This window comes from Rhinolophus sinicus, chromosome 8, assembly GCF_057876585.1.
Source record: "Rhinolophus sinicus isolate RSI-liver-muscle chromosome 8, RSI-T2T, whole genome shotgun sequence".
NCBI lineage: Eukaryota > Metazoa > Chordata > Mammalia > Chiroptera > Rhinolophidae > Rhinolophus > Rhinolophus sinicus.
The window spans coordinates 25,312,543-25,325,372 of NC_142508.1; the positions used below are offsets into that span (position 1 = coordinate 25,312,543).

The 12,830-nt window shown below is 43.8% G+C and overlaps 1 protein-coding gene across 3 annotated transcripts in view; it reads left to right on the forward strand.

Annotated features, from left to right (window-relative positions):
- CTTNBP2 (cortactin binding protein 2) overlaps window positions 1-12,830 on the forward strand; it is a 134,803-nt gene that overhangs the window by 82,634 nt on the left and 39,339 nt on the right. For all 3 annotated transcript variants that reach the window (XM_074315676.2, XM_019743209.3, XM_074315677.2), the window contains 4 exons: window positions 4,808-4,925; window positions 8,115-8,390; window positions 10,549-10,644; window positions 11,664-11,743. In XM_074315676.2, the coding sequence (XP_074171777.2) occupies window positions 4,808-4,925; window positions 8,115-8,390; window positions 10,549-10,644; window positions 11,664-11,743 (570 nt within the window). The remainder of the gene's footprint in view (window positions 1-4,807; window positions 4,926-8,114; window positions 8,391-10,548; window positions 10,645-11,663; window positions 11,744-12,830) is intronic.

The window sequence follows — 12,830 nt, forward strand, 5'->3', positions numbered from 1 at the left end:
GTCCCATCTTCCTAACTTAATGAATTCAATTGATTGATGCAGCTCTCGGTTTTATTCTTTGATAAATGAATGTTGAGTGTGTTGCGTCTTGGATATCCCATGAGCACTGTCCTTGGAAAGCCCTTGTCCGCTGTCTGCACTCATGCGGGCCCTGCCACCATGTCCTCATCCAGCGTCTCCAACTCCTTCATGCTGCTGTGGGAGGGACCGCTCTAACAGGGGGACTTGGTCATGTCACCTACCTGCTCAGCATCTTTACAAGGCTCTGTCGCTTCCGTGATATGTGCCAGAGCCGATGTGGCCTCAGGCTAACCCCACAGACACTTCCTGTCTCCTTCCCTTGGAGTCCTGTACTCTGACCATGCACCGCTGGCTGCTGTGCACACATCCTGCACTCTGTCTCCTCTCCCTGCCTTTGCATCTCCTGTTCCCATTACCTCATGTGGCCTCTTCTGTCCTGACCCTTCCCTGCCTGGATACATCTCAGCGCAAGTCCTGGCTTCCAGGAGGTAGATATTCCCAGGGCATCTCTTCACACTTCACTTACAGAGCTTGTACTTTAACACTGTAATCATTTGCATGCCTCTCTCCCTTTCCGCCTGCCCCCAAAAATCTCTTTTCCATCTTTGTATGTGCCATGCCCAGCAGAGTCTCTAACCCAAAAGTACTAAATGTTGAATCAATAAGTAAACGGACTATTACTACAATTCTTTCTTAACTGGTCTCCTTCCTGTCCTCCTCTTCCTTCCAATATATCTCTCAGTTGCACCAATTGGTTTTCAGACCTGAGCCAATCATGGCACCTTCCCACCTGTACATGTTCTCGTGCCTATAGAAAAGCATCCAAAGTCCTCAGCACTCAGCCCTTCAGAGCTGACTCCAACTGTCTTCATTTTAGGCTACTCACCCCCAACTCTGCCTTTTGGCTTAGGTGACCATTTCCCATTTTGACTGCTTTCATCTCCACCATTCTGCAAAACAGTGGGTCCATCCACTGTTGCTCCAAGCACCTGCACAGGACCTTACCTCCTGGACTACAAACTGCTTTCGCTTTGCTCCCTCTGCCCAGTCTTGAACTCTCAGCTCTCTGCCTTGACTTTGGCGGTATCTCTAGCTCTTCAGACTTGGGGTTTCTCCTTAGACTCCTTGGCACTGAGACCTTGCCTCTCAACTCCTTATAAAGGACCATGGGAGAGATGGTTTACTGGCCCTCATCATCTCTCCTCCTGTTTCTCTAGACTAACGGATCACTCAGTTTTCAGTGGGGCCCATGACCACCCAAAATAAAGATGTAACCTTCTCCAGCTTCCTTTGCACCTAAGTCCTGGTGAGTGGGATGTGAGTGGAAGTGAAAGCTGAAGCCTAAGCCACTGCTTTTCTAAGTCTGTTATTGCAGACGTACCTGGATGGCAACGAATAAGACTTTGGCTTGACTAATTCATCTCGAGCTCTTGCTCTTCGTCACTTGGATAGGACAATGTGCCCCATTGAGGTCCCCTGGGAACCCATTTCCAGAAGCATGACTGGCATCACAGCATTTATTCTCTTCGCACAGCCCACCCACCAAGGGGCGAGCTTAGATTCTGTTCTCCACTCCCCCCACACATAGAGCTTTGCTCATCATTTCAATAGCCCCCTTCCTGTGCGCATTTCCCAAAGTCTGACTTCACAACGTTTTGTTCTCCCTGAGAATCAGAACTGTTGCCTTATTCATTGTCACAAGCCAGGGCTCCAACACAGCGCCTGGCACAGAGGTGCTTGTATCTTCTATAAATTGTGAGGATGAATGAGCACTACGTACTTGCAAAGTGTTGGAACTGTGCCTGGCACCTACTATGTGCTCAAATACTGTCGTTGTGCGTTTTCTTCTTTGCGTTTGCTGCTTGTGAGCCCAGCGTAGCACCCAGTGTGCACATGTGCAGCAGTGTTGGGAAGCGTCATCCTGCTTTGTTTCTATTTCGTGCTTCCTTAAAGACAAAGTCAGCTGCTTATATAATTGCCCACTGCCTACCTGAGCGTAATAACAATTAGGTACGATATCCTTTGAGGATCAGAAACAAAAGGATCTTGCAGATTTGGGTTGCATCTTTTATCATTTCTGTTTGTAATTTGGAATAACATCACCTAGAATTGAGATCAGTGACATTTATTGATGTGCTGTAATACCTTACCACTTAACTGAATAAGTAGGCTGTTTTCTAATTGGTGATGTTTTTGCTGATTATAATAATAACAGCAGCTAATAAATATTGAGAGTTTAGTAAGTCCTGAGAATATAAGAGCTCTTTATTCCTCTTTTCATAGAAGTCACATAACTACCCTGTAAAATACAGATTTTTGAAACACAGATAAGGAAACTGAAGCAGGAAAATGTTGAATGATTTGCCAAAAGAGGTAGATAGAAAACATTTGTATTGGCAGGGTTATAATCCAGATCTGTTTGTCTTACCTGCTTCTGCTGCAAGTACTAACTTGCATGATAAATGTGTTATTTTTATCTCTTATCATCGGGAAATCACAGAGTTTAGTGCTCAGACTACATTCTACTTAGTACTCACTCTTATTAGAGTTAATCTCTAAATAGACATTCCTGAAATGCTCATTAACTATCTTATGCATTTATTAGTTTTATACAAATTAATGAACAGTTTCCTAAGAATTGTTATTTATATATTTGGCTTTGTTTTCAGTTAAGTTCCTGGCTTAGTGATTTCTTATATCTGAACGCCAGGCCTACAAAAGCCAGAGCTTTACAGTTGTAGAGCAGACCCCTCCAGCCTGAGCAGGAGCAGTCAGAAGCAGAAGTCCTAGCTGACTCCCTTTGCAGTCAGGTGAACTTTCTTTACTCGGGGGTCCTCTGCTTCCTCTCCTCCGTTTTGTGGGTCCCAGGCCTAGCCCCCCCCCATCCCCACAGCATCCCCAAGAAATCTGTATTGGCTTTGCTCTCAGACCAGCACTGGCTTCCTGTTCAGATTTTACTTAATTGGTGGTTTCAGCTTATTCCTTGTTTTTCTTTGTGGCCCTTAGGGACTTCCTGTCCTTCCTTGTGGTTGTGTTTAAAGTGCTTTGGGGCAATAAGAAGCAATTGGAACTCACATGTTCGTTCTCCTGGTGGCAGTGGAAATTGGTATAGTTACTTCTGAAAGTGCTTCGCAGTGTATACTGACATAAAACAGATGCATACCGTGGGACCCAGCAGTCCCACTCCGGTACACACACTCAACAGAAATGTGTATATGTGGCCACCAAAGGGACCTGTACCAGAATGTTCGTAGGAGAACCCAGGTGTCCATCAATAAGACAACAGATAAGTAAATTGTGGTATATTCACATCATGGGAGACCACACAGTAAATTGAAAAAGTACAAAACAAACCAAAAAAGATTAACTGTGACTACTCCTAACACTGGATGAATCTCAAAGACGTTACGTTTCATGACAGAAGCCAAATGTAAAAGTGTGCCTGCAGCATGATTCCATTTATATAACATCCATAAGCAGGCTAACCAATCTCTGATAGTAGAACTCAGAGTACTGGACACCTGGTGGGGAGAAGGGAGGGCTCATGACCGAGATGGAAGCTTCCAGAATGCTCCTTCCACAAGTATGTGCACCTCGTGATCATTCTTCAAGCTGCACACTTGTCTGTGTACTTTTCTATTTAGATGTTATACTTCCAGAAAATATTTACATAAAAAGAAAAATATGTTTTGCCAAACAGAAAACAGGTGTTTTATAGCAACAGTGGAGAAGGCTTTCAGACTGTCTAGTTTACTGTGTTGTCAGAAGTGCAAATCAGCCTCAAGCATGGGCGTGTTCCCTTATGTGTGTGTGTGTGTGTGTGTGTGTGTGTGTGTGTGTGTGTGTGTTGTGTGCATACATGCATGTGTGTGTGTGTGTGTGTGTGTGTGTATGTGTGTGTTTGGGGAAGTGATGAGAAGGGCATTGCTTATTAGTTCCTTCTGGTCTGTGCAGTTTTGTGCTTATTCTTGTGGAAAATCAGTAAAAAATGTGAAGCAGGTCTGTGAAGAGGTAAAAGTTGATACAGCAGAGTTCCTTGGCAAATATCCTGATGTAATATCATGCCAGGCAATTGCGCATTAGAAAATGTTTGCAACTATACTGTTTTACTTCTTCTTGGGCTTGAAAATTTGGGGAAAATAATCAGTTCATAGGTTACTGATGTTTTTGAGTGAAGATTTCCTTAAGCAGCACAGAAGAAAAAGCCGAAGAAGAAAGGGAACATGACTTCAATATCTATTGGGAATGTTTTTCTAAAAATTCAACCAGCATGGTCTTTATAGATTTCATAAGGATAACGTAAGATGTCAAATATAAAAGTGCTTGCAAGGACTCTGGGACAGAATTGGTGAAGCCGGTGCCTATGCTGACGTGACCTGCAGAGCACCTCGTAGTCCAGCGGACATCAAGTAGCTTCCAGTTGTGGCGAAAGCCTCTGTGTTGCCATATTGCCAGAAAAGGACATGGTCCGCTGAACTCCGTTTCTTCCTAATGTCGCTCCGCAAGCTGAGTGATTAGGATGCTATTTTGTTCCTCTTGAAACCTAGGAGGCTGTTCTGTGGAGCAGTGTTTAGATCCTATGATTTGCATTTAAATGAAGCACTCTTCAAGTTTCATTTTGAAACATTGTTTAGAATAATCTGTATGTTTGGGTTGCTATAAGGGAAGTAAGATTTCTAGCTGAGAATTTCTGATTTGCTTGAGGCAGGCAACTGACTTTTCCCTTTGGGTGTTAGCTCAAGTGTATTCATTGGGCCGTGAGGTAATAGAGCTCTTGTCTTTACAGAACTGCCTAGAAATCTTGTGTAGGCATGCAGGGCTGGAGCCGGACAGGAGAGAGAAGTGCAATCGGACGGTGCACGACGTGGCCACTGACGACTGCAAACACCTGCTGGAGAATCTTCGTAAGTGCCCTTCACAGCTTCCCTGGCCCCCCACCCCGCCCCCCACAGTGCGGGCCTCTGGGATGCTGGGAAATTCTCACACAACTCCAGTTTTCTCATTCTCTGCTTAGCCGTCTGTGCGCCCTAGCTACTACAAAAATATTTTATTGATTATTAGTGTGGTAATTATTGTTTTCCATGTAGCATGCCATTTTTCCAGAATTAATTGCTATTCAACTAAGGTAAGCTCTTCCTTGCATTTTACTGACCTAGGAAAGCATGCTAAGTAATTATTGCTCTTTTCGTGTGACTTAGGTTGTCTTTGTAGACATGAGACTAGCAGTGTATGAGAAATCATGGGTGGGAACTTGGCCGTTAGCTGGCTGTATGAGCCTAGGCAAGTCGTCTGGTTGCCCACCTGTCTATGAAGGTCATTGACGGTGGTTTTGGTTTCTTCCAGCTCTAAGAATATATGCTCCACAGAGCAATTTACGAAAGGTTCACTTGTGGGTTTATAAATATGGAGTGCTGGATCATATAAAATAGCGTGACCTCTTACATTGAGATTATCACCCAATCCATTCAATCAGCCAGCTGTACCAGTAATTCACATTGAATTTATGTTCTAATGTTAAGAGTCGGAAAATGAACAATAAACATTAGAAATAATTCATCCTGTGGCATGTGGGGTGGTTATATGCGCTATGGAAAAGACTAAGGGGGATTGGGAGTGGGCGTTTTTAAAATAGATTTGGCGTAGATTCAGTTTTCCAAATGATGGGCAGGGTAGCCTCACTGGTAAGACACCTAAGCACACACTTGAAGGAGGTAAGGAGGGCAGCTACCTAGATATTCCAGGTTAGAACTTTCCAGGCAGAATATCAAGTGTGCAGAGGCCCTGAGGTAAGGGGCAGAGCTGGTGTGTCTGAGGAGCAAGGAGGGCAGGGTGACTGGGTTAGAATGAGCGAGGGCAGAGAAGTAGGAACACAGGTCAGAGACGTTCCAGGATAGAGTGGCATAGGGGCCTGGTCTTGTTGGAATTTGTAGCCGTTGTAGGGACTTAGGGGGAGCCATGCTCGTGTTTTAATAGTCTCACTGGCTGCTTTGTTGAGAATAGATTCTAGGAAGTCCCAGCTAGAATCAGGGACCTGTTAGGCCAATATGTGGTAATCCAGGTAAGAAAACAATAATGACTGCTCAGTCTAAGATTGTAGCCAATGAGGTGGTTCTGGATATAGCTGAAGGTACAGCCAACAGAACTGCCTGATGGATTGAAAGTGAAGTATGAGAGAAAGGAGACTCATTGGTGACTCCAGGTTTTCAGCCTAAGTAACTGGCAGGTTGGAAATGCTGTTACCTGTCTGTCTAGGGGAAGGTAGGGGGTGAAGCAGCCTGCTAATGAGGATCAGGAGTTCAGATTTGGATGTGTGAATTTGAGGTGTCTCTTAGGACTGTGGGAGACGTCAAGTCAGTGGGAATTCTGGAGGCGAGTATGAGCTGGGTATGTCAATCTGAGAGTCAGCGGTCTGTAGACGATATCTGAAGTCATGGGACTGGGTGAGGTTACTAAGGAAGTGAACACAGAAAAAAATAAGCGTAATGACATTGCAACACTCTGTCATTAAGAAATCTGGAAAAAGTGGAGGGACCAGCAAAGGAACAACATTAAAGAGTGACCAGTGAGGTCTGAGGAAATCCAGTAGGAGTGTACATCAGAGAGCAGAGAGACATCCGTTGGCCGGATGCTGGCGATAAGGACTGAGAATGGACAGTCAGGAAATAAAATCATCCACTAGTTGGTCAGTTAATGGAAAAAGCCAGTTTAAGAAGTAAATCATAAACATACACATTTTTAAAACATTTTATTTTACTTTAAAACATATAAAGTAGTTCTTTCATCCACTTTTAGGTGTAAGTCTTCATTTCAGTTTGGTTCTACTGATTGAAGTTCCACACACTCTGGTTTGAACAAACCACACAATGCTTCATCTATGATTTCTAGTGTTTGAGAACTTAAATATGTGAAGCAAACTAAAGCAGCATCTGTCTCGAGATAGTTAAATTTTTTTTCTAGTTTTCTGTAATTGTCTCATCTATATCTCATTAAATGACTTTTTTCTTAGCAATTCCTTTGTTCAGTGTAATTAAAGCGTTCAACTTAGTAAGTTCAGCTTACTATTTCGTAAGAATAGTAACCCATTTCATCAGTTTAGAGAATATTAATTTACTAATTAGAATTAGGGTAATGAGTTAACAGACAGGAAATTTGGGAATAATCACAAGTGACTCTTGGTAAGCATTTAATTCAGTTCATAAGAATGGAAGTGCGTGGGGGTGCTGCCCGCCTTGGTGGGGCTTCAGTCAGGTGGTATCACAGAGAGATTGGAAAGATCATTTTAGAAGCTTCTACTGTACTGTTTGACTTTTATCAAATTCTTACTAGTACTCACTATGCAACAGATAGTGGGTTAAATCTATTCCAAACATGAGTTCATTACTCTTCATAACAACTCAATTGTATATTCCTTCCATTTTATAGAAGAAATTGGGCTATAGAGAGCTCAGAGCGGTTTACCTAGTACACAGAGCTAGTAGAAAGCTGACTCTGAGGCTCAGACCAAGGTTGTATGACTCTGAAGCCACTCTCCTAACACTGACCTATACAACTATGTGTGTGTCATGTGCCACTGAGTGGCTCCAACGCTTGGCGACCCTATGAATAAGTGATGTCTACAGTGTCCCATCCTCAGCAGCCCTGCTCAGCCCCTGTAGACTCAGCCTATGGTTTCTTTTATATATATAAAGTGTCTGTACCCTGTCTTATCCATGATATTATCAATGAAGATGAGGAGAAAGGGCAATATAGAGAATTCAGGGTCCAGAGAGGGAGAGGGTTCTAGTTCTCTTGTTTTTTAAAGAACCTGAGAATCTTGCTGAAAGGAAAGAGTCAATGAAATAGAAAAGGCCAAAGATATAAGGAAAGGTGAACAATTCAAGCGAGCAACATGTTCCAAGGAAACCATGAAGAGATGGAAGATCAACGTTTACTCCGGTATAAGAACACTGAATTAATGTTATTTAAAGAAATAGGATAGCAGCCTTTTGATTTGTTTTTAAAATCTTCATATCTGCTTATTTTGTATAATAGCTTTGTTGTTTTTTCTATCAGGATTTTTTTTAAAACTTCTAATTCTTTTATTCTTCCAACAGATGCTCTTAAAATACCCTTAAGGATTTCACTGGGTGAAGTTCAACCAGACAACTATTGTTCTGATGACTTTGAATGTGAAAACACAATATGTATTTTAAATATCCGCAAACAGACATCATGGGATGATTTTTCAAAAGCAGTGAGTCAAGCTCTGACAAATCATTTCCAAGCCATCTCTTCTGATGGATGGTGGAGTCTGGAAGATGTGACGTGTAATAACACTGCTGACTCCAGCATTGGCCTCGGTGCGAGCAGCGTGCGATCTGTCACACTAGGTATTGGCTGCCCTGCGATGGAGAGAAAGTGAAATTTCTGGGCTTATTTACGTTCATGGGCTTCATCACCTGAGACTTAGCTCACTGATTAAACACATTCAGAGCTTCACGTGTAGCAGCTGCTGGTGCTGAAAAACTTGAGTATTCACAATGCAGCCGTTACATAACGTTGCCTGTTAGTGTAAAAATGCTCTTATGCCTCAGATAATGCTCAGAGAGTAAAGAGCATGAAAGCCCTTGATGAGGCTTTGTGATTGCTCTTGCTATGCTAGATAAATGCCAGAAACTAGCCCCCTGCAGCTGCTTGCTAATGCACACGGTCTGAATGCAGCTCCAAATTTGTGCTTGGGCTGTTCCAGGGACGCTGTAGGGCATTAACAACCGTACCGCCAAGGACAGAATCCTAATGAAGTCTCGAGTTGGAAGAAGCAGTTTAATGAAGATATATTCAAAGCTTCTATAGGATGAATCAGGGTGGTAACTGCTTATTTCTGTTTGATAGTTTCCATGAGACAGACTGTAGGTCTTATAGAGATAAGATGTACTTTCTGATGAGCATAGTAAGTACTCTGTAAATGGCAGTTGTGCCTGTTAGTTTCTTTCCTCTTAAACCAGGAAAACTAACACCTATGGGAACCTGCTGCTGCTGTGCCAGACTGCCGGGCGCATTATGTATGGCACTGCATCGAGTCCTACAACAGGCTCGCTTTACAGAAACTAAGCAAGTTACAAGATGAGCTGCCTGAAGCCACAGAGTGAATGAGCACAGCAGTTAGGACCCCAAACCATGTCTGTCTGGTAGGAAAGCCTGTACACTTTCAACCGCCTCCTGTTGCAAAAGCATGGTCCAGATTGCAGGAAGTGCAGGTTTTACCATGTTATTAATGTATCGGCTTATTATGGCAGATAGAGGTTAATTCTGTTCACTCATATATGCTAATTCACTTTCAAAATATCGGTCAGCAGTGGATTTCAAAACAGATTATTCACAACTTCACTTTATGGATCTTTGGAGTGATCATTGAAATTACCATACTTATTACAGAAGAATTGTTATGTGATTAAATACTTTCACTAAGAGAACAAGTCATAAACGATTCTCAGGATCCCATTTTGCCCATACTTTGGAGTGTTATTCAAGGTGTGGTTCAGCCCAGGGATGTGATAAATGAAGTCAGCACAGCCATGTTTTGAAGGAAACAGCCCTCGCCACTAGCCCTCATCCAGCTACTCTGGAAACACCGAAAGGCACATGGGTATTCACCACCGTCGGACAGATTTACCTCCATAAGCAACAGGTGCTAGGGCTCGATGGTCCCAGTGTTCATGCTTGTCACTGAGGGTGGGGCACCCTCCTGACATTTCAAATCTAAAATCATTGAGTTTTGTGGTTACAGGGCTTACTTTAGTGCCTGGATGTAGCTACTTGATCATTGATAACTGCATTGTTATTGTTTTTAATGTATGTATATAAATGATTTTACTGTGTTGATAACCTAAGTGAGATTAAAAGAACCCAGGCCAACAGATAACAGAGAGTTGCAAGTGGGGTGTGCATGTGTGTTGGGGGCATGCTGGAATAGGTATTTGGGAATTGATCTGTGGAAGGGAAGACATGAAAACAAGATCTTATTAGCATTCCCTCCCTAGAGAAGGCACCTATGAAGTAGAACCCTTTCTGAGCAAGAGTGAGCAGAGGGCCCGACCCTGAGAAGGCTCGCCTTATCCTCACCGCCTGAAGTTATCTGTGTGTGTTTTTTTCTGGAATCTAAGTCTTTACTAGGAAGGGAGGCAGGAACCAGGTCATAAAGAACCTGCTATCTCAGGTTCTTGGCCTTTGTGGAGCAGGCACTGGAAGAGCCACGGAATGTCATGATCAGCTGTACTCTTGAAACCTTAGAAATCTTTAGTTGTGTTTTCACTCTCCATACTTCTCTCAGTCCCTCCTCAGGATGGCTTTGCAGAAGCCCCTAGTTTGAAGGTCTTCCTCTTGACCTTCAACCAAAGTAGTGAGTTAATGGTATACGCCCCTTCAGAAATTCTGTACACGCGTTTGGACTCCTTAGGGTTTTCACAGAGGAGACAGTGCATTGATTCGTCTAAGAAAAATTACTTTTGTTCTTCTCTTGACATTTCTTGTTTCATTTTTGTGAACTAGGAAATGTGCCGTGGTCAGTGGGTCAGAGCTTCGCCCAGTCCCCGTGGGACTTTCTGAGGAAGAACAAAGCAGAGCAGGTCGCTGTGCTTTTGTCAGGTAAAGACACTTCCAGCTGAGGGCATGTGAGTGGAGTGCTTGCTTCATGACTGCTTTCCAGGACCAGCGCTTAAATGGGCATGTTTTATCCTGCGTCCTCCTGCCACGTGCATAGGACTCCCCCTGCTAAATAATTAGATGTTAGCTAAAACCTTTGGTTAAGGAGAGGAAAAACCAGAAGGCATGTTTCTAGTACCTGTGGCGATGCCTGGCTGAGTCCTACGATTTTGATTGCATCTCTCATGAGGAACAAACCAGAGCCCAAACTGACATGCTGATGGGGGAGTGACAGAAATGGTGTTAAAAGAAGTGTCTTTGTCACTATCAAGTATAGTATGTGATTAGCATTGTTATAATGGTACAAGCTGATGCTCAGTGAGTGCCTACTGTGTGCTAGTCCCTGTTGTTTACAGTGTGTTACAAGTATAAGTTCATGCATTTCCCATACTTAGGAATGGAGCCTTAAAAAGAAAAAGTGTGAGACCATCCTAGAAAATTCCTGTAGGCTCAGTGTATTGAGAGAACAGGAGAATTTGGAAGGAGGGTCAGTGGACAGAGCTGAGGAATGAATGTTCCTAAAGGGAGAACCCAGAGCTGTGCATTAATACTGGCTAAGGTGGGAACTTTCTGAGGATTGGCACCATCTCTGATAATGTTTTCTTATAAACAGTGTAATACTGAATCCAGTGATCAGAGCAGATACCAACTACAGTGTCAGAGCCAGGATCTGGCGGCCTGGCTATGATTGACAGGAAGTGGGTGGGCTTCCAGGGGAGGACGGAGCCCCTGGGCAGCTCTTAGGCGGCCAGGAACTGTGTCTGTTTACCAGCCAGTACAAAGAATCACAATATTTTCACAATGATAAAGGCACACTGGTGCTTCTTGACCAAATGTCAGCTCTGCCTAGTAGTAAGTCAGCAAACACGTTGTATCTTCAATGATAGATACTGTTGCTTTTTTGATTCTTTCTGTTTAACAAGAAAAAGCCCATTTTCCTTCTGTGTTTTTCTTTCTTATAGGTCCTCAAGAAGGCTGCCTCAGCAGTGTGACCTACGCATCTCTGATCCCTCTGCAGCTGCTGCAGAACTACCTCCGGCTGGTAGGTGGACACTGCCCGGTGGAGTCGTACACCCCGCCCCTGACACTGGAATGTTGGGTGGGCCGTTGCTATGTTTAGAAGACTGTGAGCCCCTGCCAACCCTGTGCCCCGACCGTTACTTCCCCAACAGCCCCCTCTGTAGAAGGCTGCTGGGTACTTCATTCTGGATTTCTGTCACTTGTCCAGGGGTCCATTGCCTGGAGCTGGAGCCCATATGGGATTTAAAAGTGTTAGTTTGGGCAGGAGGGGATTGTCTTCCCCCAATAAGGACTTGACCTCAAATAACTGATCAATATAGGGGAAAATAGCAATAACTAACAAGATGCCTTGCTGTAAATTCTCATAACTTAAAAATTAGTAAATATGTGAGCATTGGTTAGCATTAGTATTAATTTGACCACTTTAACAGAAACCAAAAAATTATAGCTTAAACAGTATAGAAGTTATTTTTCTCAAAGAGAGAAGCCCCGGCAGGGGAGAATCCAGGGGGGGCGAGGGGGTCGGGTGACCCCCGCACCTTCTCTCAGTGCTCACTGTCCCTGGGGTGCTGCTTGTGTGGTTCTGGGCCATCCCAGCTTCTGGCCTGCGGGAAGAGAACCTGGAGAGCAGGCCTCTTCCTTTCTGGGGCGTGGCACACGTCCGTCATTCCTGCCCACATCCCGTTGTCCACGTAAGAAATGTCCAGACCTGTAGAGAATTGTAATGAGTTTATTTGAGCCAAACTGACAATTGCCAGAAAGCAAAATCTCAAGGGATTAAGAAAGGCTCCTGAGAATGGCAGTTTTGCAGCTTCTTTTATAATTAGAACCAAAGGAGGAGTTGTAAGGTGGGTTACAGGAAGTCCATTGATGGTAGATTAAGGGGGTGGGAGAAAGCAAAGTGGGGATATGTCTGGAATTGGGTAAAAAGTAAATCGAAGAGACATACACTTCTTTTCCATTGGTGGGTAGAGGCTAGTGAGCAATTAACATCTACAGCACGTAGAGGTGGTATTTGGGGAACAAGACAACATTGAGGGAGGGGCTGTGTCTCCTGCTCTGGTGCGGTGGATTGTGCCCAGGGGAGCCCGAGGGATTCCTCTGACATT